Source organism: Ailuropoda melanoleuca, chromosome 2, assembly GCF_002007445.2.
Source record: "Ailuropoda melanoleuca isolate Jingjing chromosome 2, ASM200744v2, whole genome shotgun sequence".
Taxonomy (NCBI): domain Eukaryota; kingdom Metazoa; phylum Chordata; class Mammalia; order Carnivora; family Ursidae; genus Ailuropoda; species Ailuropoda melanoleuca.
The window spans coordinates 56,043,214-56,067,949 of NC_048219.1; the positions used below are offsets into that span (position 1 = coordinate 56,043,214).

At 38.9% G+C, this 24,736-nt stretch overlaps 1 protein-coding gene across 2 annotated transcripts in view; it reads right to left on the bottom strand.

Moving 5' to 3' along the window:
• The window catches only part of SYDE2 (synapse defective Rho GTPase homolog 2), a 45,163-nt gene extending 26,294 nt beyond the window's left edge, over positions 1–18,869 (bottom strand). The window contains exons 1-3 of one of the 2 annotated variants that reach the window (XM_002919397.4): positions 17,342–18,868; positions 7,955–8,590; positions 215–1,317 (exon numbers count right to left, since the gene is read on the bottom strand). In XM_002919397.4, coding sequence (XP_002919443.2) covers positions 215–1,317; positions 7,955–8,590; positions 17,342–18,650 — 3,048 coding nt within the window. In that variant the 5' untranslated portion in view covers positions 18,651–18,868. Of the gene's footprint in view, positions 1–214; positions 1,318–7,954; positions 8,591–17,341 lie in introns of both variants that reach the window. The other variant, XM_034653810.1, reaches the window with a different exon arrangement.
• Positions 18,870–24,736: the final 5,867 nt, after the last annotated feature.

The following is a 24,736-nucleotide window of genomic DNA, read 5'->3' on the forward strand; positions in this document are numbered from 1 at the left end:
GCTCTCAATTGCTCACTGACAACACAGGTGAAGGTATGAATTATACCCTGTACGGTAATGGAATAAAATAAAAAATAGGAATAAGAAAATGTCTCAATTGGATTTTTTTAACCTTACCTTGAATTCCTTCCCCTAAGACCTACTATAAATTTAATTAATTAATTAAGGTAGATAAATAGATAAGGAGGTAGTAGAGAAATAGTGAAATGGATACCTGACAGCCTCTCTTTTCAATCTCCGTAATACATTTTTGTATCAGGAGTGGCACCATCAGTCCTGTATTTTCTTTCTCTACAACTTTTCGAATATCAACACCAAATATTACTGGTTCTCGATTTATATCCAGTCCATGAAGAGAATTCTCCCACTGCTCCAGAAGAGTCACTTTCGCATAAATAAGACCTCTGGGCTCAAGTTTGACAGCCAACTGATGTGTCTTTGTCACTCTGAATAAGGTGGGGAGAACCACAGTTCCATGACAACACACTCGATTTTTTCTTGGAGTCGGTTCCCAACTGAATACTACTAATTTCAAATGCTGTGCATTTTCAATTTCTATGTTGAAAGTATGATCCATGTCTAAAAATGTTGTCCGACATGTGAGCAAAGCTGTTCTTGCTTTGTTTACTGAATCTACCTGAATTGCACAGAAGACGTTTTTTGAATCTATCCGAGGTGGTTTTAAATCCTCAGCACCGTAGAAATGCACACTCATGAGCCCAGATATGTACTGTGAACATTTAGGTTGATCAGAAAAACTATAATGTCTAAAAGCATCAATGTCTATTTCACTCTTGCTACAACTATTTGGAATTATTTCTTTTCCCTTTCCAAATTTGTTTTCAGATCTGTGTTTGCTAGATTTAGTTATAAGCTCAGGTGAATCTCCATCACTGAGGTAACCACCTTTACACGAATACTTAGAACTCATGAATGTTTTCTTCCGGTAGTTGTGCTGAGAAGATACACTGGTATCCAGATGGTACCGACTTATAACATTCCTCTTAGCAGCTGTGGTTGTGTTCCCAGAAGGCAGAATAACAGTATGATGAATTTCCTGACAGTTACATTTAGACAAGGAAGGAGTATTATCTGAACTGTTCATATGATTCAAAGTTCCTTTAACGCTCAGCTTTCGGCTAAGTTCTGGCAACTTTTTCATTTTCATGGAAAGTTTCCTCACGGTTCGTGGAGACTTTATTTTATCTGGGAAAGACCAATTAATTGAGCTACTTTTTTTCACAGGGCTAGGGCTTGGAGAAGATGGTTCTGGCACTCCCAATTCAGTCTTATTTGCAGCAGCTAGGATCCCAGGACCTTAAAAAACAAACAAACAAAAAAGATATTATAAGGTGCTATGTTCTGATTCCTACTTTATAAATCATCAACTAAAACTCTTACATGGACAGATTTTTTCTCTTGTTTCATCTCATTGGAGAGATTTAGTTATTACAAGTTTAGGTAAATCTCCATTTACCTAACAGAGTATCAAGGATTTCCAGGGGTGCCTGGATGACTCAGTTGGTTGAGCATGCAACTCTTGATCTTGGTGTTGTTAAGTTTGGGCCCCCATATTGGGTGTAGAGATTACTTAAAAATAAAATCTTCAAAAAAAAGGGATTTTCAAATGGCTACCTCTCCATCCGATTTTTTTTTTTTTAAAGATTTTATTCATTTATTTGACAGAGAGGCAGTGAGAGAGGGAACACAAGCAGGGGGAGTGTGAGAGGAAGCAGGCTTCCCACTGAGCAGGGAGCCCATGGGCGGGGGTGGGGGGGGGGGGGGGGGTTCCATCCTAGAATGTTGGGATCATGACCTGAGCTGAAGGCAGACTGAGCCACCCAGGCGCCCCATCATTTGCTTTTCTATTCTAAAGGTTTGGAGGATGGGTAATATAGGTTCCTTTTAAATCTTTCCCACTGCAGTATAATTCAGGGAGTATGTTATTTTATAACCATAAACAGCGGCTACCAGAGGAAACTAGGAAAGCTTCTTATCTTAATAGGTTTATTTTGGCATATTAATACATGTTTATGCTAACATAGTTCCTATTTTAACATGTTTATTTAGAAATTCTACTCTAATTAAAAAAAGAAATCCTACTCTAAGAACATTTCTTCTTTCTTTTTAAAGATTTTTTTTATATATTTACTTGAGAGAGCGGGAGAGCGAGTACAAGCAGGGGGAGGGGCAGAAGGAGAGGGAGAAGCAGGCTCCCCTGCCAAGCAGGCAAGCTAGATGCAAAGCTGGCTCGATTCCAGGACTCCAAGATCATGACCTGAGCAGAAGGCAGCCGCCTAACCAACTGAGCCACCCAGGTGCTCCGAAAGAACATTTCTTCTATTTACAATCCTCTAAAAACTAAATTTTATCATGTAGCAGGACTGTTTTAAAAATTTTTTAAACCAAACAAAATTGATAATTTTGACGACTAAGAGCCCTTCTTTATTTTAATGTCCTATTTGAACATTCCACAGAAGATCATATAAAATGAACTCTAGTCAATCAAGAATAACTGAATATTGAGGGGTGCCTGGGTGGCTCAGCTGGTTGAGTGTCCAACTCCTGATTTCAGTTCAGGTCATGATCTCAGGGTCACGAGATCGAGCTCCACATCGAGCTCAGTGCTCAATGCCAAGTCTGCATGTCCCTTTCCCTCCCCCTATTTGTGCATGCTCTCTCTCTCTCAAATAAATAAAATCTTTAAGAAATAATAAAATAAATTTTAAGAACAACTGAATAAAGCTAATTGATTAATTTTAAAAACTAGAAAGACATTTCTTATTTATATACAGTAACTCCCTAGAACTTCAAAAGCTAAATTAGGGCCTTTCCTTGCAATTTCAATATATTAAATGACCGTACAGAGACATAAATAAGTTTTCTTATAATTCTTAGTTTTCATGAAGAGTAAAGCATTGAAATGCTTCTTAACTCTTCTCCACCCAAAAACAGCTTTATTTTTTTCAGAATGTGAAAGTAAAATGGTTTTAAAAGATACAAAGAAATACAAATATATAACGTAAACTGCACTATCAAGAGATTAGGCATTGTAGGGGCGCCTGGGTGGCACAGCGGTTAAGCGCCTGCCTTCGGCTCAGGGCGTGATCCTGGCGTTATGGGATCGAGCCCCACATCAGTCTCCTCTGCTATGAGCCTGCTTCTTCCTCTCCCACTCCCCCTGCTTGTGTTCCCTCTCTCACTGGCTGTCTCTATCTCTGTCGAATAAATAAATAAAATCTTTAAAAAAAAAAAAGAGATTAGGCCTTGTAAATATTGTGGTGAAAATAATATTAAAAGTTGTTTAATATTAAATTGTTAATATTTATAACACCAGCCAACAGTCATTGAGCTAGACAAAGTCTGAAAAATTAATTTAATACTTACTCTGCAAAGCTCCTCATTTGAAATAGCCCTGTGACTTAAGATACCACTAGCATCCCATTCTTCAGATAAAAACCTCATGCACAAAGCTGTCTGATTTGTTTAAGATCACAAAGCAGGTAAGTGGCAGAAACAGGCACGTTTCAAACCTAAGCATAGGCCTTCAAAGCCTATATTCTTAAATACTATCCTTTAGAGCCCTTCCATCCTTCTAAACATTTTTTCTGTCTATACAAACACAGTAAATTGATTTTTAAGACCTTTTCTCAACTATTATTAAGAAGTTAAAATATTCTATTTAACCTCAAACTTTCAATCCCCCAGTTAAAAAAAAAAATGTTGGGGCGCCTGGGTGGCTCAGTCAGTGAAGCATCTGCCTTTAGCTCAGGTTCTTATCTCAGGGTCCTGCTCAGCAGGGACTCTGCTTCTCCCTCCCCCTCTGCTCCTCACCCTGCTCATTCTTTTTCTCTCTCAAATAAATAAATAAATAAATAGATAGATAGATAAAGAAATAATTTTAAAAATGTATGGACTAATAAATTTTATTTTAAAATTTGAAATTGCTCCTATTTCAGGGTTTTAACTAATGAAGCAAAATGAAAATATCTTCTAAAATCTAATCTAAGTTTAAACTTTTCCTTTAAAGAAACAATCTAGGGATGTCTAGCTGGCTCAGTCAGCAGAGCATGGGACTCTTGATCCCAGGGTTGGGCCTAGAGCTTACTTTTTAAAAAAAAGAAAGAAAGAAACCATCTATTACTTAAATTATTTAAAATTTAAATCAATTTTTCATACTTCATCTAACTATTCCTTACAAAGATCTCTAATGACCTTCATATCAGAGGCTACTCTATGTAATACATTCCACAATTAAAATGATCAAAAAGTACTAATTCATTTCAAAAATCAATAGATTAAATGACCTTTCTTTAAAGTATTAATATAATCTCCCTCCGCCCCTCTTTATGTGTCCTAATGACAAAGAAGTGGTTTCTTTATAGAGAAAGGACTATTTTAAGTATGCCTGCTGGGCTTTTCTGCTAAGTAACTAATAAGAAATGGAGTGTTTGATAAACTAGACAAAGCATTCCCTTGTACTGTAAATTGTAGTACAATTCTACTGGCTTACTGGCCTAAAACATTCTATAGTAATTGGAGTCCTGCTGTAGTCTACAATCTATTTTGTCATGGTTTAAAAAGCTATCCAGTACATTAAATTGCTCTAGGTTTTTTTACATTATTAAGGAGGTATTTAACATTCTGATTTTTTCTACACATCATGCATTAAATATTTCTTAAGTCCTTAACTAATTATTAAAATGAAATACTGTGTAAATCAGCAATTTCTACTTCAGACAAGACAATTTATTAAAATAAAAATGCTTTGTTTTTATAAAATCCAAGAGTTGAAACATTACCACATTCGATAACTGCTTAAAATTAAACCAAAATCAAACTAATCAAATCACAGACTAGCTACAAAGGGAAAGTACAAAATGAAAATCTTTATAAATTCATGGGCCAGGCTAGAATCAAGTGAAACCGGCACATTGCTTCAGCACCTAGAACAGTAACTGGCGCACAGCAGAAACTGAGTGTTTACTGAATAAGTGAATTAATCAACCAACCAATTGTTAGTTGCCTGGAAGTTGGTAAATCTTTTAGGAAATATAATATAGGAATTACATGTAATAGTTACCAGCCATAAAAACCCAGTAATGCTACTAGTAATTAATCCTAATTAAGTAAAATAGAACAAGATGAAGATAACTCCAACAGTAGTGGAAACAATCTATTAACATCCAACATAACCAGCCAAATAGATTAGGACACATCAACCCAGTTAAATACTAAGAAATTGCTAAACAATAATGTTATTCTACGTGTAACAATACAAGACGAAAATACCAAGTGAAAATATCAAAAACCAAATGCAGAGTGCTATGATTGCAGCTAGATAAAAGACACATATACATATGAAACTTGGGAGACAAAAAAAAAAACAAGTCATAATTGTGTTAGGATGATTAAAAAATTGTCATTAATATTAAATATACTCAAGCTTTCCTATTTCTTGATCAGAAAATTATTTTAAAATTAAACCATTCTCTTTGGCTATTTCTCAACAATTCTCTGTTAATATTGCTAAAGAAAACATCACTTCAGGTGACCTTTCTGATCAAGCTAAAACAAAAAAAGATGACATGTATATAAACTGTCTAAATATTTCCTTTGGTGGGCACCTGGGTGGTTCAGTTGGTTAAGTGTCCAACTCTTGATTTTGGCTCAGGTCATGATCTCAGGGTCCTGGGATCAAGCCCATGTTGGGTTCCACACTCAGTGGGAAGTTCACTTGTCACTTGTCTTCTTCTCCCTCTGCCCTTTCCCTCCACTACCGCCTCCTCACCTGAGCATGAGCTCTCTCTAAAATAAATAAGTAAATATACATACACATTTATGTCCTTTGGTCATATTTAATTGTGCTTATATTTTAATAATATGTTAAAGAGAAGAAAAACAGTGAGAAAGGAGACATAAATGACAGCCCTACCATATTTTCAAGTTTTGGGGCTCTTGTTTTTTGTTTTTGTAATGTTTGTTAGTCTTTTCAGGTTCACAATTTGCCAAACATAAAATAATAAAGTTTAAAGATGGTAACTTAAAGTATGTGTCACTTTACAGATACTGGCTTTCCAACTTTGCAGTTATTCTTATAGCCTCTTGCCTTTTCTGCCACTCTCTGCCGTACTCCTTTAAGTCTTCCCTACCATTCCACCCTAATCGCAACCTCTGTTCCAAACTATTATATTATATAGCATTTATTTCTCTCTCCATCGGATTACACACACACACACACACACACACACACACACACGTGCGCGCACACACACAAATTCATGCTGAAAAGTCAGGCTACAATTAGAAATGCACACCCTCAAAATTTTTCATTACCTTCAATCCCAACACGAGGTGGAGGGGGGGAGGGGTTTACTTAATATTTCCAGTATAACTTTTCAGTGTTTCTTTCAAAAAACTATTATCATACAGTACACACTGTTTTTTAACTCACTTTTTCCCTTATCAATATAACATTTACTTCACCTCCTTACAGCCCTGAGGAAAGGATTCAAATGCAAGTAGTTTATTTGTAAAGTACAGAAATTCTAGCAAGAAGTGAGAAATTTCAGGGGAAAATCCAAGAATTATCAAGCCTGCTACTGCTATGGGCAACTGGTGCTTAGCCTCAGGAGAAAACTCTGGGAAACAATGTAGAATTATGGCACTCAAGAAGGGAGAAAGCTGAGGTAGGTAGCCCAACACCAACTCCTGTCAGTCACTGGTTGAGAGGCACTCCCAGGCTGCCCTGCAGAGAAGTTCCCTAACCCTTCTGTCAGAGTCCTCAATCAGAGATGCAGATACTGATGTTTGGAAGTAGGCTACTTCCCTCTAAATAACTAATAAAACCCAAGGGATATGGACGAGGTACTGACAGTATCTGCTCTACCCCACATCTTTAAATATTCTGTATCATTTGAATTTTTTTTTAGATTTTTTAAAATTATCCATGAAAGAGGGAGAGAGAAAGAGAGAGAGAGAGAGAGCATATGCACAAGTGGGGGGAGGTGCAAGGGGAGAGGGACAAACGGATTCCCTGCTTAGTGCAGGGCTGGATGCAGGGCTCGATTCCAGTACCCTGAGATCATGACTTGAGCCAAAGTCAAATGCTTAACGGACTAAACTACCCAGGTGCCCCTCATTTGAAATTTTATAAATTAAAATGACTTGATATAAACCAGAACTGCTTTCTCTCCAACATTTGATATCAGCAACTAAATATGCTTCATGCTGTTTCCTGTGTAGTGTGTCTGGGACCAAATTTGAAAAGAAACATATAAAAAAATCAAGGCAATCAAAGAAGAATAAAACCATCAGGTTGAACTGTATGAAATGCCGTGTTTCGCAGATTAGAAACTTTTGAATCTCACCAATCTCATATGGTTCAACCTAAAATGCATCAAACTTCGATTATTTCCTTTCTAGGTTCCATAAGTATTGTAGCACCTGTTCCAAGGTCTTCACTTCTACCTCTCATTTCTTTTTCTCTACTTCCTTTCCTTTGTTCATGAGGAAATGTAGGCATGAAACCATAAAGTAATAACTACCAGTACACTGAATATACAACTTTTCAGCTGTAACCAGGCTAGGTGTAAATGAATGAATGAAGCAAAATCAGATTTTCATAAAGAATATATTTTTCTCTTCCACTCCTTGTGATTCCATTCTTTCAGCTAAGGGAAAAGTGATTACTATCTCAAAGGACAGACATTGTAAGAGTTGGTGTAGGACTACCCCAGCATCTTCACCCCTTACAAAACCAAGTCTGTGATAGGAATAATTAAACCACCATTTATATAAAAAGGTTTGTAAACATTTTTGAGTTTTATTTTTATGAAAATACCCTCACTCTGTAAGAAAAAGTACATAGCTATAATAAACATCTATATTTAGTTTTAGCTGTCAAAGAATTGAAAAATGGAAAAAGAACAGGCAAACATATGATCATCTTTACCTGCAAAAGGAGGTTTCAACATGAGACTGTCCTCTACCATGATACCTTCTTGTGTCTTGTGTCCAAGCCTTTGCTTGAACTGCTGCACGAGCTCTGGGGAATGGATGGACTCTACAGGATTCGTTTCATTGGACTGTGTGGCTCTGAGTTCTGAAGAGCACAGCAAGTCTTCAGTGTACTGCTCTGCTTTCATTAGGTCACTACCAGATAATACTCTCAAGCTAACAGCAGGAAACTTCAGAACAGGAGGGTCAAAGTCGTCATCCTCAGGAATGGGGTTGTACCATATTTCTCCTTCATCATCTGCATCATTCTCCTCATTAAAGTCTAAACAGTTCCTTGATAATGAAGAATTTGTAGCATCACACACCATGTATGTACAGTATCCTTCAGATGACTTGAAGAAAGGTCGTGATAGCTGCTGTTTGGGTGAGATGGATAAGTGACTTATGTCTTGGCATTTCTTATTTTCTTCTTCCAAATTAAAAGATCGCAGAGTACTCTGATATAGCCAATTGCGTTTCTTTGACACAGTGATGCTATTAAGTGGCTTATGACCTCTGAATCCAATATTATCCTTCAGGTCTTCAAGTTCTCTTCTCTTCACTGAAGACCCATAGACATTTTCAAATAAATCTGTTTCAAAGGAAAAAAAGAAAGTAGAAATGTAATGATGTAATGCCTAGCATACCAGGAAAGACAGGTCACTTGAAATCAGTTATTAAAATATTATTTTTAGGGGCGCCTAGGTGGCTCAGTCATTAAGCGTCTGCCTTTGGCTCAGGTCATGATCCCAGGGTTCTGGGATCGAGTCCTGAGTCGGGCTCCCTGCTCAACGGGAAGCCTGCTTCTCCCTCTCCCACTCCCCCTGCTTGTGTTCCCTCTCTTGCTGTCTCTCTCTGTCAAATAAATAAATAAAATCTTTAAAAATATATTATTTTTAAAAAGATAGAAAGAAAAGTAGTATTACATTTGGAGACTAAAATGAAACAAGAAAAATTTTGGCTTTTTCACCTAAAAATAATTTCTATTATTTGGACTACTAGTATAAATGACTCTGAGATTGCCTTTATTGACATGATAGGGCTAACAAAAGTTACCTAAGGAAAACATACTTTATAAAAAGCTTACATACAATGCCTTGTACACAGTATGCCTTTAATTAATATTTTTAATAATTTCCAATTCACTACTACAAGGACCAGAAATCTTTAGAAAACATAAGTAATATTTCTACTTTCTCAAACAAAGATTAACTTTGAGTAAATCTTTAAAAATAAGTGTGGCTTACTTATTAGTAAATGCTTTCCTCATTACTGAAATTTCAGTGTAACATCTATATCCTAATCAAATAGTTATGCAATAGCACCTTGTGCAGGATTTAAGTTCTAAATATCTAGGGGAAAAATAAAAACAAAAATCCCTTAAGAAGGCTCTAGATTAAAACCAGGTATCTTATCTTGCAGTATATACAACCAGTTCTTATTACTGACGGGGCACAAACTTAAGGAGCAAGAACATAAGAATGAACAAAATAGTGCCTACCCTTAAGGAATTCATAGTCCAATGAGGGCCATCAAATAGCTGATATGTGTTTGTGTTAATATAATGAGATAAGACTCTAAAAATGATACATAACATTAATTCCATATAAAGAGGAACACATCCAAAGAACTGCATAAGGCAGGCTTCAATGACAGTCAATAAGCTAAATATATACCATAATACTAATTCACTAGACATAGAAAAACAGACCAAACCACATTTCTAAAACTGTAAGATCATGTCAGGTTTATAAATTATGGAATTATAGTCTGCGCTACTTTAAGTATATATATGGTTGGTTCATCTTACTATTACAGCAAATAAAATATAATACCCTAATAACAGAGTGAGAAAAACACATTAAACTATGAAGAGCTTAATAACAACCAAAAAATTAGGTTCATGCATAATGAAGGCTTTCAGTAACCTCCCTCTACTGAACAAAAATCCCTTAAAAAATGTAAACTTATCTTTTTTTAATCCTTAATTTTACCCAAGCAATTAATTTTAAAAAATTAATAATAAAAAAAGAAACCCTCAAACACAAACTGGTTTTCAAGTTCAACTAGTTCCAGAGGCAGGAATAGACTAGGACTCAAAAGGGAAGGACGCTCCAATGCAAGCCTACTATGCATTTATTTATTTATTGAGTGCCTATTGTATATCAGCAATGAGAGAGAAAACAGTAGAAAGCCCTTAACCTCGTTTAGCCTCCATAAAAATGCTAAGACAGGTATGATTATTTCCATAAGCCAGAAGAAATGAGGAATATGGTTAAGGTGCTTGCTGTAGTATTCAAATTTAAGCCAGTCCAACCCTAAAATTCACACTCTTTAACCTGTCTCTCCTATACCATGCTACCCACCAAAAGCAGGGAAATAGGCAGCCCTTTCTGAGCATGGTGATAATACCAACCCAGTTAACCTTATAGGGTGGCTGCTGGTAAGAATTAAGTGAGATGATGTTGAAAATATTTTGAAAACTATATAGTACTACTCAGAAAAATCAAGTAACTTGACGAAGATCACCTAGTTCATAAACGAAGAGGCAGCACCCAAAATAAACTCTTCTGACCCCAAAGTTTGTAGCAGGACACCTGGGCTACTACTAAGAGATACACACCTCCACCCTCCAAGATTTAACATGCAAACACGTGTCAGATCTTTAATAAACATCTTGAATTGATTCAGTTTAATTAATGAAAAACATGAAGATTCAAAAGTCTTTCTTGGTTCTGTCTCCTGTAAAATTAAAGAAATTAAAAACTGAAATCAACACATACTCTCAGGAATCACTGGGGCTTCTGGGTTTTTAATGGCCACGTCTTTTTCCAAGTGTACTAAAAACTAAATCCATTTCACAGTTAAGCCCAAATCCCGTATTATTTAATAGTGTTTCAGACATTCACGAGACAGTATTTGTAGTTTTTACACAATTATAAATTTGAAGCTGAAAGTATAAAATTATACAATTCACAATGGCTAGGAGTCCCATCTTATTTTATCTTTTTCTCAGGTGTCTCTCAAAAGATCCAAAATTTTATATAGTTGGATAAATTATTTTGAGTCCTACAGTTTTTGACTTTTAAAATGAAATAAACATGCTTCTACTTGTACTGCATTCCAAGGAACAACGACAAAAACAAAGCTACTAGCATTCTATATTTATGCAAATTGATACATCTATTGACATGAGTATTTAATGTATAATATTAAAAGGAATAATTACATGAGATACAATGCAACTACTTTTCATGAAACTACAAACTACAAAAACTTGAAACCAAATAGTCTGATTGCTATTGCTGCTATTGCTATTTTAGAGATAAATAGGTACATCATTGTGATTTCTGATAAAGGTCAAATTTATTCACTTATTAAAACTGAATATAAGCAATGCCTGCAGGCACTAAATTTTACTTGAGCAATTATTTATAAAGAACTTAAAACATTTCATTTTTATCTTCATTAAAGGGACACATATGAATGTTAATTACATAGAAATGGAAAGCTATTTGTAATCTTCCATTTATTCCCTTTTATGTGAAAATTAATGTTAAATCCTACTGGCATAAGTTTAAATTACCTTTAGCTTCTGTTATCTTTACCTACAGCTATATCCATACATAAACATACACACACGCGTGCACACACACACACACACATACACACACACTGAAAGAAGATACAAGTAAAAAAAAAATATCAAAATAAGTATGCAAAGTTGCATGGCCAAAAAGTCTTTATTCCCTTATAATTATACATGTTGTGGTGTAATTAATTAAATGACTAATTAAAGTCATTTTACTTTGAAAATCCGTAGGAGAATGCAGAAGTGGAAATTAAGTTTTTCATGCAGAAAAATACTCTACATAGTAGTGAACTACTCAAGCCAATTTTGTGTTCTCAATTACTTCATAATAAATTTAAATGACTTATCACTAAACATTTAACTAGAGTCCCAGCTCAAAATCATCAGCAAAGTTTCTGAGAAATTGTGTATTTCAACCCTCAATGAAAATGTACCTATAAACAGACGTCTTTTCATCATTTAAAAAAAGTACTACTGCAGAAATAAACTCTGTTCCCTTTGCTTACTTCTCTTTAAAAAATCCTAAATAAAAGTATTCTTACAAATATTGTATTAGAGTTTAAATAAATACAAACAGCCCTGCTTAGAGTCAAACCCGGGACCCCAGAAGAAATGACTAGAGTAAATTTAAACCTTAGGTTTATGCATGACTGTATTTATATGCATGCCTTTCTCTTTTCCAGATAAATCTAAATGGGGAGATGGGTACAGTGAAAAGGAAGAAAGTTATTTTTCTATCTTCTATGTTTCCTCCCTTGTGACTAGCAATAAAAACCCTTAAGAAAAAAGCTGTGTGCTAGCTTTGGGGACAGTAGAGAAGAAAACCCTGAGACTGTTTTCAGTCCCACAAAAGTAAAGGGGGGAGCAAGACAAAGATGCACGAAAGAAAAGACGAGCAGAATAAATAAGTGTCCCACAAGGGGTGCATTCTGCCTCAATTCCTAGTGCTCTTCAAGGCAGCACTCCTCAACTTCTGACCATTTCACTCCCCATCCAGAATCCTAATGATCTGGGCAAGGAAGTACTCTCACAAAGCCTGCTTGCCTTTCTCTTGGTACAGCTAACCAACCAACACCTAACTAAGCATCAAGCGTGGTACCAAGTGGATTATCTTTTTTCATCCTCACAGCAACCTGAGCACTGAGGCTATGCAGTGTTAAGTAACCTGTTCAAGGTCACAAGCGTGGTAAGGTAAGTGGTGGGGTCTGTTCAGAAACCCAGAGGCCCTATTCTGTTAACCAGTCTACTATATGGCCTCCTCTCTGGCAGATTCCAAAGTCTCACATTTACTGGTGCAAGATGAAACCAATATAGAAAGAACTGCTGAAACTTGTCACATGCAAGTAGTAAGTATAAATGTATACATAATAAAACTGAAGCAGAAAGAGCTCAATTGCTTTGTTCTAAAAAGGGATTAGTTTAAGAATAAGGTATCAGAATAAAGTAAAATGCTTTTTCAAAACTTTAACAAATGTATCAAGATAGGTGATGGGGGCACTGGGAACTCTAGAACCTAACTACTCAAAGTATGTACCAAACAGTAGCATCTACACTGGTAGTTTGTTAAAATGCAGAATCTTAGGTCCCATCTCACACCTATGAATCTGCATTTTAACAAGATTTCCAGGGAATTCATATGTACTTTAAGTCTAAAAAGCACTGCTCCGTAACCACACTTTGAGTGGCAATGGCCTAGAAAATAGCCTTGGCAATTCTCAAAAAATAAACTCCACTTAGAAATGTAGGACTTTCAAATCAACACACTATTTTCTGCTGAATTTGTAAGTCTCAGAGTTTTCCTGCCACCAGCAACTCCAATGTTCTATGGCACCNCCCCCTCCAAAAAAAAAAAAAAAAAAAAAGCGACTGGACTTGCTTCTAGGGCCACAATGGCAGAATTTCTCAGAGGGGGATTTAAAACTAGAAGACAGGGGTGCCTGGGTGACTCAGTCGGTTAAGCCTCTGCCTCCGGCTCGGGTCATGGGTCCTGGGATCAAGCTCCACATTGGGCTCCCTGCTCAACCGGGAGCTGCTTTTCCCTCTCCCTCTGCCCCTCCCTCTGCTTGTGCAAGCGTGTGCGCACATGCACGCGCGCTCTCTCTCTTTCACTCTCTCTCTCTGTCAAATAAGTAAATAAAATATTTTTTAAAACTAAATAAAACAAATAAAAATAAAACTAGAAGACAATCAAAAATTATATGCATATTGCTGCTAATCGTGAAGAGGGCTAATGCATAAAAGAATTTGTTGGAAAAAAATCCATAAAGATCATGTAACTCATAAAGCTAAGAAATCAGAGCTACAAATACTTAAGAAAAGAGAAGAAACAGATGGGACTCCACATTATAAACATCAGCTTCACTTTAAGGTATATTACATGAGATTATACCCGTTAATTAATACTATTTTTAAAAAATGCCTAAAATTTTTAGACAAAATATTAACCAGTTACATGCCCTAAATTTTTCCTTCACAGATAGTGTAGCAGCAAAAGTGAGTAAAAATAGGCTATTTTTAGGGGCTCCTGAGTGGCTCATATAGTTAAGCGCCTGCCTTCGGCTGAGGTCATGATCCCAGGGTCCTGGGATTGAGCCCCACATTAGGCTCCTGGGTCAGCAGGAAGCCTGCTTCTCCCTCTCCCTCAGCCCCTCCCCCTGCTCATGCTCTCTCTCTCTCTCTCTCTGTCTTAAATGAAGAAATAAAATCTTTTTTAAAAAAAATTTTAAAGCAATTAAAGGCTGAAATAGCTCAACCTAGTGCTTTTGAATTTATTTCTGGGTACCATATGCTGATTAAACTTATTTATAAAGACTTTTAATGAACTATAGTTGGCAAATAGATTAAAATTCCTTCTTAATCTTAAGGCTTGCAGAAACTTGACAATATTTACCATGTGTAATGACTTTAGATTTCTTAAATAATCATCTCAATTAAGAACAAATTGGCCAATCTGCGAGCACTACATACCCAATGCACCAAATCACTGGCACTGTTATACTATCTAAAGTTTTAGGGGTTCTCAGTAGGAACCAGAAATCAAAATAGAAAATCATTTTGGCTTCCATTTGTTAACACAGTCTCAAATATTTCCAAAATACCTAAATATTAGGTAGATTAGGTATCTCTATCCCATTATATATTTATTCTATATTATAAATTTTGTAACTTTTTTTGAAACAAAGTATCCTCACAAATAATGCTGTATAGAAAAGTGTGATATCAACCTTTTAGTCTATTTAACATCTTTATACAATCTACAGTGTACTGCATCATTTGGACTGCCCGATTAATTTTTAGAAAACATGATTGTAAAGCAGAATCTGGAAAAGATGTGTAAAAAAAAAAAAAGAAAAAAGCAGAATCCAAGAAACATCAATCTGAACTAAAGTTATTTAAAGGTAAAGGTTTAAATACATATATTGATTAAAAAATTGTCTTAAAACCTATGAGAACTCCTTCATCCTTGCAACTTTGAGGTAGTTACCTACCCTTCTAAACCTTGCTGAAATTCCATTCATCTCCTCAATCCAAGCAACATAATAGAATTTGTTGGATCAGACCTCTAAAGAACTTCAGCATCTGTTTGACCTTAAATAAATACAGGTTTTGGAGTCATAGAGACTTGAGTCTGAATCTGTGTAATGGTTTGAATCCATATACTAGTATATACAAACCATTTTTGAGTGACCATGGGCAAATTACTTAACCCGTTTCTTTTGCTTTTGTTGTTAAATGACAAGAGTCATAACTAGGGGGGGAGGGGGTAATACGAGAATCACATAAAGTATACAGAATTGTTTTAATAAGTTAAACTAACCCTTCATGAAAAAGTTTTTAAAAAAAGATTAACTCTCCAGATCTACACTAGATATGTAAACGTTACACAAATTATTTTTATCTTTCCTAAAAGATCTGAAAGGAAATGACATCTGATTAAATAACATTAAATAACATCTGAGAAAGTTGTTTAAACCAGAAATTACCCAAGCTTTTGCTTAGATTTGTTGTAAAATACCTAAAATACTATCACATAGTAATTCTAATGTTTCATTTTAATTTCTTTTAAAGTTACTTCCATTTAATTAGCTTCTCAATGAAAAAAGATCAATGAATGCATTCTTAAGCATTACTACATTTATTATTACTTTTAAAATCCTTGAATGTTTATTTACTCTATAACTGAGGGCCTTAAAAGGCATAAGATGGTAAATGCTTAACCTTTGCAACAAAAGGGTAAAAAATATTTGACTAAAGTTTAATGCAGATTTTTGTTATGGCTGAAATTTAACGATCTTACAAAGAGTTATCTGAACCAAGATCATGGGAGGTAAAGATTTAGTGGCAATCAAATATAATGATTACAAATACTCTAACCCTGCAAATGCATATTTTAATATGAATTTAACATAAAGTACACCTCTCTTTACAAAAAAATTTACATCCTGTTATACTTTTATTCAGTGAAATGGAATAAATTTGAGGAAAAAAATTGACAGGTATGGATTAGAGATTTACAGGTTCAAAAACTTTCCAAGTTTGTATAAGCTTTAAATGAATCATTTGATTTGTGTTCACCGTGTGATTAGACGTTTTGTGAACTTTGATTCTCCCCACTGTTTTGTATTTATTGGTTAAACAAAGTTAATGTTTGGTCCCAGAGGATTTGTAATTCTTACCAGAGAAAATGCCAAGTACTCTGGTTACGCTTTACATTTCACCATCTAATATTTTTTAAACAATTAATGACACCTAAGTCCTTACGTTCACTAGAAGTCTTTGTATTTAAGATTGTAGTTCAAAGGATCATGTTGTTTTGGATTCAGTTTGAAGGTATTATAATTCTTTCAGGAAAGAATTTTTACTATTTACAACATAATTAAAAGATTTCTAGAATTGGTACTCTAAACCTTCAGTGAAAATTAAAAATCATGTACATACAAAATTGGGAGCAAAATCCTATTTATAAGGGCAAATATAGTTAAGTTTACAAATGACTTTAAAAGTCTGCACTTTCTTAGAAGTACATGAGACATCTTATTTTGATTAAAATACTAGTGCCCTTGATTTTCCACAATAAAAAGATTACTCACTTTGTTAGTTTTTTGTGGGAGGGAGGAGGGAGGAAAGGTGGAGAGGAGAAGTATGTGAAATCCTATGTGACTGAAAAGAAATTTTAGTTGGTAGTTTTTTTGGTTTGGTCTGTTTTGGGGTTTTGGTTGTGTGTGTCTATGTTGTGTGCACGCGCCCCTGGGAGAGAGGGAAAAAAAGAAAAACGTGTAATGAGTAAAATGACAGTTTATGAAGCCCGTAAAGTCTACCTTGGATCAAATTCAAATTCACAAACTCCACAAAGTCTATGGATTTGCCTAGAGCCACAAAGAATAAAAATCAAGGCAGCACCGCCCAACTCTACACTAAAAGCGTGTGGTGAACTTAACCTTTACTCACTGTTGTGCTGAGAGTAGGCACACTGGTTCTTAGAGAAGAAAAAACAAAACCCCCAAGTTCCTCATGCCACTGTCTTTATAAAAAAAAAGGGGGGGGGACAGAAAGAAAAGAAAAAGGCAAAACGAGTGAACGCATTATACTAAGTAACCCGGCGCAGTCAGCTGCCACTTACATGACACTTACTTTGGCACCGGCACGGACCTGTCTGAAAAAACATACCTTATTCTTCGCTCATAAGACAGAAGCCTCCTTGGTAAACATCAAGACGCAAAGTGTTAGCATTTTGATTGCAAAGTAACCTACCTGTTAGCGTAATTCTTTGGTCTGGAGGCACGGAGAGGACTTGGCCCTCACGCATTTTCAAAGGGCCCAGATTTGGAGAGGATGCCTGCGCTCCCGTGACTTTGGGGGGTGTCCCCCGGGAGCGACCCTTCATTCCCAAGGACAGCAGTCGTCCTTTGTACATCCACTTCTGCAGCTTCTTGACTGTCACCGCGGGAGGCCTGAGGAAGGGCAGCCCCTCCTGGCCGTCTCCTTTGCCACTGTGTACCACAGCGGACCCCGCAGGATCCCTGAAAGGGCTTCCCGAGGAGCGGCCGGGGTCCCTGGAGCCGGGAGTCAGGAGGCCGGAGGGCGCCGCGGCTGGGGCGCTGCCTCCGCCCCAGCCGTCCATCCCGCCTCCACGTGGCGGCGGTTCGTCCAGGGCTCCGCGCGCGGCGCACCTGATCCAGCTGTCGCTCGGCCACCGCTGGAAGGGAGGAGGCTTGGCACCCACCCGGAGGCTCTCGAGGCTTCTGCTGCAGGACAGCCGCATCCGACGAGTCCGTGGGCGGCCTTCCCCCGACTCCCTCGGAGGCGACCGGGGCGGGGACACCTGCTGCCAAGGGCGGCCACCGCCTCCCCGCTGCCAGTCCTGAGGGCGGGCTCGGCGGTCCGCAGCGCCGCAGGGGGAAGGCGGCTGGCCCAGAGCCCGGGCTCGCACAAGGCAGCCGCGACCCGCCCAACCCCTGTCTCCCTGCCGCGCGCCCGAGTCAGGGGGCAGGTCGTGCATGGCTTGGATCAGCAGATAATAGGCCTCTCGCAACTGGGTCTGCAGCCTGCCTGTCTCCAGGCGGCCGCCCTCCGCCCCCGGGGGAGGCGGGGGCCACCGCTCCGCCTCCGCCCCCTCAGGCTTGGGCGCCGACTGGGAGCCGCCGGGCAGGTTCTCGTAGTAGTCGGCGTCGTCCTCCTGGTCGTCCTCCTCCTCTCCGCTGCCTTCGGAGCCCGGCGGGGCGTGCAGACAGGCGCGAGTGAGCCCGCGACCCGAGGAGAGGGCCTCCTTCCCGCCGCGCTGGCGAGGCCCGAGCGTTCCCCACTGCTCCGGGCGCCCTCCCGCGACCCGCGCCTCGGGACCCCACGCCTGCGGCGACGGCGGGGGCTGCTCCAGGGTCGGCCGGGCTCCGCGGGCGTGCTCGCAGGGGTAGGCGTCTAGGGCACCGCCAGCGTCTCCCTCGGCAACCGCGGAGGCCGCCACGGTAGCTGCAGCCGCAGCCCGGAGCCGGAGCCCCCCGGCGGCGCGGGGACTCCGCCTCCCCCGGAGCCTGGACAGCGTCCTCCTCAGAGGGTCCGCCATCCCCCCCTCCTCAACAACCAGGCTCGCCCCTGCTGCGGGAAGAGGACGGAGCCCAGTTCGGGAAAAATCTGCGCTCGCGGTGGCGGCGGCTCCCCATGACCGGCGCTGGCCCTCGCGGGCTCCTCACATACTTGGCATAACTCTGCCGCGGGAAGGGGTGGGGGAGGGCGGCGGCGCCGCAAAGCGCATGTCCCGGAGCCTCGGGCCGCGACGGGGCGCGCAGTTTGCGGGCGACCCAGCTGCGTTCCCCGGGTGGGCGCGCTGCGAGGCGGAGGGCAGGGAAGGGAGGAGGGCGAGAGGGAGCGCCCTGAGCGTGGTGAGGCGTGGGGAGCGGGCGAGAGGTGGACAGTGAGAGTTGAAGCAGAAAAAAGAATGAGCGGGAAGGTGTCTCGGCTGGAAGGCTGCAAAGTTTTGGAGAAGGGAAAGTGCCCTCCTGGCTGCCACCCGGTCTCCTTCACCCCCTTCCCATTGCCACCATTGCACAAAGCGTGTCTAATGCAAGTCCTAGCTTGAGAGAAAACAAAGACCGTTTTGACGGACACAGTATGAGTACAGGTGTCTCTCACTTAGTGCAATTTGTTCTAGAAACGTTCCGAGTTATCTTACTGGCACGGGGAGCTAGCTTTTTAAAGGAAATTTGCAGCGATTACTTTTCAGTTAGGAAGAATCCTTTTGCCCAAAAAATCACCCCCTTGTCCCTCTAAGCGTATTTTTCTTTTCTTAATGCGTGCTAACACAAAATTCTGATTATCAACCAAAACTTGCAAAGTGGAGCCGCAGAAATAGTGCCCCCCCCAATCATCTCGCTAACACTTCACTTTAATGAAAACTTGGTTGAGAAACAATTGCGTTGAAATTGGGAAACAGTGTTATTTGGAAATGCCAATTCTCTCAAAAACATTAAATCCCGTATTCTTTGTAACAGTTGCAAAGAACCTTGAGTTGTCACAGGTGAATGGGCCTATCCCTGATTGGTAAGAATCATCGTTGCTGTCATCTCTGATTTCAGTTACGTTTTTTTAAAGATTGTATTTATTAGAGCACGGGGGGAGGGGGCGAGGGAGAAGGAGAAGCCGACTTCCCACTGAGCCCGGAGCCCCATGCCCCGCAGGACTCCATCCCAAGTCAGACACTTCACTGACTGAGCCATCCAGATGCCCCCAGTTACATTTTTTCAAATGTTTACTTTTAGAAAGGGCCTTTGTCTGAGTAGCTCATGAATGTACTCCTAACTCCCAGCGCAGTACTCGCACATAATAAAAATTAAAGAAATATTTGTTGAATAAATGAATGTTTGCATAACTAAATAAAAGAATTTAATCCTGGGGCACCTGGCTGGCCCAGTCAGTAAAGCATGCAACTCTTGACCTTGGGGTGGTAGGTTCGAGCCCCACATGCCCCACGTTGGGCAGAAGGTACAAAGGAAGGAAGGGAAAGAAGGAAGAAAGAAAAGAAAGGGAGAGAGAGAAAGAAAGAAGAAAGAAAGAATCTTGTCCTAATTTATCCAATTTCCAAATATATTTATGTAAGTTTCTTTTTTCCCCACCAGTTAAAGACTCCGATCTCTAAATGTGCTTTGCCATTTACTACTTTCTTTAGCATCTAGTCCCTGCCTCCTGGAATAATTTTACCTGCATCTCTATTTGCAAAAATCTTATCCATCCTTTTAAGACTCCACCCATCTGCCTTCTCTCAGAAGTCATCTCTGATATTCCAGATGGACATGATCTCTCATTCTTCCAAACTCTAGGAGTACTTTATTCATATCCATTCATAGTATATTTATTGGTTTTTGTTTTCTACAAAGCATGCCTTATCTATCCTACAAGAAAATTCATAAATTCCTTAAGGGCAGAGACTGTCTATAATTAACTTCTGTATTCTCTACAGAGTATAAGTATAGCATCTTATATATATACGTGATGAATAAATATTTTTGAATATTAGTTTTAATTTAGAAGAAACAAACAGCTTTAATTTCCAGTCTATTGCCTAACTCTTCACTAGACCATATTGTATTAGTGTTGTTTTAAAATTCTTTTAGTTACGAATAAGAAATACTTTTGTTTGTTTGTTAAATAATCTTAATCCTTATGTGGAAAATACTGTGAAATGTTAAACTATAATTTGCATGCATTACTATTATAGTCCTATAGTATTTTTATTCCATGGAGCAAAGGCTATTTAATGAATAATCAAGGCATACAATTATGTCCCAGTGAAATATCCCACAGGAAATGACTGATAGTAAATCTGCCAATAATGGTGTCTATAAACACAATTTGATCTCTATCTCAGAAATTATTTCCATTCCAACTCTTGGTTGCAAAATCTGTTCATTCTTTCTAAGTTAACAGTTGTTAAGTATACCATAAATTGCATATATGTGTAAAAGTGAATGTAAAAATATAACCTTGAAGGTCTAGGTTGAACTACTTCTTTAATTCAGCTTGTCAGCTTGTTGATTTCAAGAGTTATAAGTACATTGGCCAATATCAAATACTACACATTGTTCTCCACATTACTCAGAACTAAGTCTGAACACAACTGAACTTAATGCCACTTTGAAGCTGAAAATATTCTATCGCATAAATTCACAATTTTTAAGAAGTGTTTTAAAGGGTCACAACAAATTAATAAGGCAGTCAAGGCTATATGACACTAAATAATAACCTTAAAAATGCAAATCCCACTATATGGGTATTACACTTCAATAAAAAGTTTATAAAAATGTAACTCTACAAAGACAGTACCCACAGAATTTACATTACACATATAATAAGACTGTGAAAAGATATGAACAGAAGTAATACTTTGTAAAATCCTTTTTGTGTTTTAACAGTTTTACCCCATTCCCTCAGTTATCTCAATTTTCATATAATTCTAATCAACAGATTCGAATGAAAATTTAAGGGGTGGGGATACATTTTCCAGTGTTTGTACTTGTTTCTCACTGACTTGGAAATCATTTTGATGCCCTCTGAATTAACAACTATGTCGGCACAGTCACAAGAGATGAAACAACTATGGGATAATAGGACTCCAGTAAGGCAGGGAGCCAAACTAGGGATGGAGTAGTACTGACTCAGTCTGGGAGAAGGGGTGGGAAGCAAGGCAGGTTGAGACAGAGGGCTAAGTTTAACAGTAATACAAAGCAAATGTCTAGGTACGTTATGGTTATTTTCTAAGCAATTTAGAGTGCATTTCTGTCTCACTGCTGTTCAGTCTTCCATTAGAGTCTTAGTGGAACCAAAGACAAACCTAACTCTGGCATTTGCCCAGTTCCCTCTCTAAGCTGTCTTGTAGGGATCCACTGGTGCACACCTGCGTGGTGCGGACCAGATGCTGTTACATCAGCATGGAGTAAAAAGTGTTTCAGCCCAAAACTGACCACGCTGCTACCGCCCTGAGAACAAAAGATGGCATGTCCTCAATACAACATCTTTTACTGTTAATTTTTTTCCATAATTAACAACATCTAGCAATTAGTCATGTTCCTTACCTCATCCCCTACCTTGAACCAAAGGAATAAAAAGGAGGCTTTTGCCAAAACATATGTATTTTCTAATGTTTTAGAAATGTATAATGTTTTAGAATATGCATGATTTCACACTTTCTTATGGTATATTTAGGATCTGTAGAGTAAGTTCCTCCAAGTCACCGTAATAAGCGAAGGAGAATTCAAACCTCGTCTATCTGATTCCAAAGCCACTATAGCCTCCAGCCCTGGGACATTTCCCTGTAGAGAAAAATAGAATATCCATTTGCTGTAACTGTACTTGCACTGACTTGAAACTTTGTTTTCATAAATTATTTAGTTGGTCACCTTTCATAAGAGTTTAATATTTTATGAGCTTTTGTGAATGCAGCAGATCATTGGAAAGCTGCTTGTTGAAGATTTGAATGCTTTTCTGTGCAGTCCTCTTCAAAGGTGTTAGAACTAAATCCTGTCATATATTCCCCTTAAACTGCAAATATTAAGCCACAATGTGCAACTGCATCCTGTAAAGGTAGTTTAATTTTAAAAGTAGGACAAACTACAATTAAATACTTTAAAGGCAAAATATATGCATCCTTAAAAACACAGGGGCTCTCAGATAAGCCTCTTTTAGAAGTGAGCAGAGGGTATAGCCTGTTCCTCCTAAGTGATTTGTATCTCAGGGTAACTCACAGTTGATGGAGGGAAATAGTTTGTGTTTTTTTCCCCCCAAAGCTATTAATCTAATAAAAAGAACTGGTAAAATACCGACATCCTTCATTCTGATGAAAAGCTGGATCTAATAACAGAGCTCTGCAAGAATCAAGTGGCTACTCACATCACCAAGAGAGACAGCCCAACTTACACGGCCTCTAGTCAAGTACATAACACCACCTATGGGGTATTTTTACCAGAAATGAGCCTGAGTTTGATCAGCCTCAAGATCTGATTACCAGTTTTCAGGAATTGCAGAGAACAGAGGAGCATTTAACACCAGGGGGATGCAATTATAAAATCCAGACTATGGTAAAGTACAGGCCAGAGCATTTAGTTTCTGCAACCTACTAACCAATTGCACGATAGGGACTTTTTTAAAAAATAGGAATCCAACTTTCAAAATGGATCTTGGCAACTATGTAAAGCAACATAATTTTGAGGGTGGCCAAGTGGTTTACACTGCAGAGATAGCAAGAGAATATTGAAATCTAGGTCTAAGGACTGTCATTCTAATCCAAATCTGAAGTGGTTATAGAAATTATTTGAAATCAGATAGAACTAGTTCACATCCTAATGCTGATCAGTCATATACTCAAAAACCACTGATCGTGGTGAGCAAGCTCTTGTTCATCGTTGTCAATTCCAGATCATTATCCTCCTTCTTCCTGAAAATCCACATCTCTCTTGAAACAGATGGCATTAAACTATACCACCTGCTGCCTCTGCTTTTTGTCATCATCTGCCAGCTTCCCCTTCCTTCATTCTAGCACCCGCCTCACTATCTCTCTGCCATTTTTCTTGTCATCATTATTGGTGATTTTGTTATTTACAAACAGGACCCAATAACCTGACCTATTTTTTTTAACTTTTCTAATAATCTTGTCCTCCACCCACCTCAGCCACCCAGTCTGAGTCATACAGTAGAGTCTGTCATAAGCAATATCTGCAAACTCTCCAGATGCCACCTCCTATTTCCTAGCTCACTCCCTCCAGCACTCAGTCTCCAACAATATTTTGATCCCACCATCCCTCCAGTCAATCACTCCTCAGGTTCTGTCCTTTCTTCTCCCAGCTTAGACTGCATGCATGGTCCCTGTACCATCACCTCCTTGCATATATCCTCAACTCTCTTGTCCTCTCTCCCACTGTCCTCCACACTTGGTGAAACTTCAACCCTGGTGACAACTAACTTTCCCACAAACTTCATGCTGACACTTGGATGACTTGAGTGGCTGGAGAAAAACACATTACAACCTTCCAGGGGTCCCTCAGTGCTGCCAAATGACCCCACTAAATATTCTTAGTCCATTCATTCTCTCTCTTTCTCAACTTTTTGACACCACTATCCCCTCCTCACTGTCAGCTACCACTTTCCTTTTTTGTGACACTGAAGTAACAGAAACATTCAAGAGAGAACTGCCTCATCCTCCCACCACCAGATCTTCCAGCTGCCATCATTCGCACTCGGATATTCCACCTCAGGTCCCCTTATGACAGAGGAGCTGCTGTGCCCGTGCCTACCCGAGGTCCCCTCTCCGCCCTCCTACTTAGCTGCTCACCTTCCTCCTCTCATTGCCCTCCGGTCACACTGCCTTCCTTGTTCCTCCAATACACCAGACACACTCCTGTCTCTGAGCCTTTGCATTTGCTGTCCCTTCTGTGTGACTTCCTCCCTCCATTCAAGTCTCACCTCAAATGTGACCTGCTCAGAGGGCCCTTTCCTGACCACTTTACCTAAAACAATACCCCTGATGCTTCCTATCCATTCATTTTGCTTTATTTTTCTTCATTGTACTTATTTCTATCTAATATTACATTAGCTATCTATTGATTTATGTGACACCACCACCACCACCCCTAAATGCCACAACCCCACTTTGTAAAATATTTC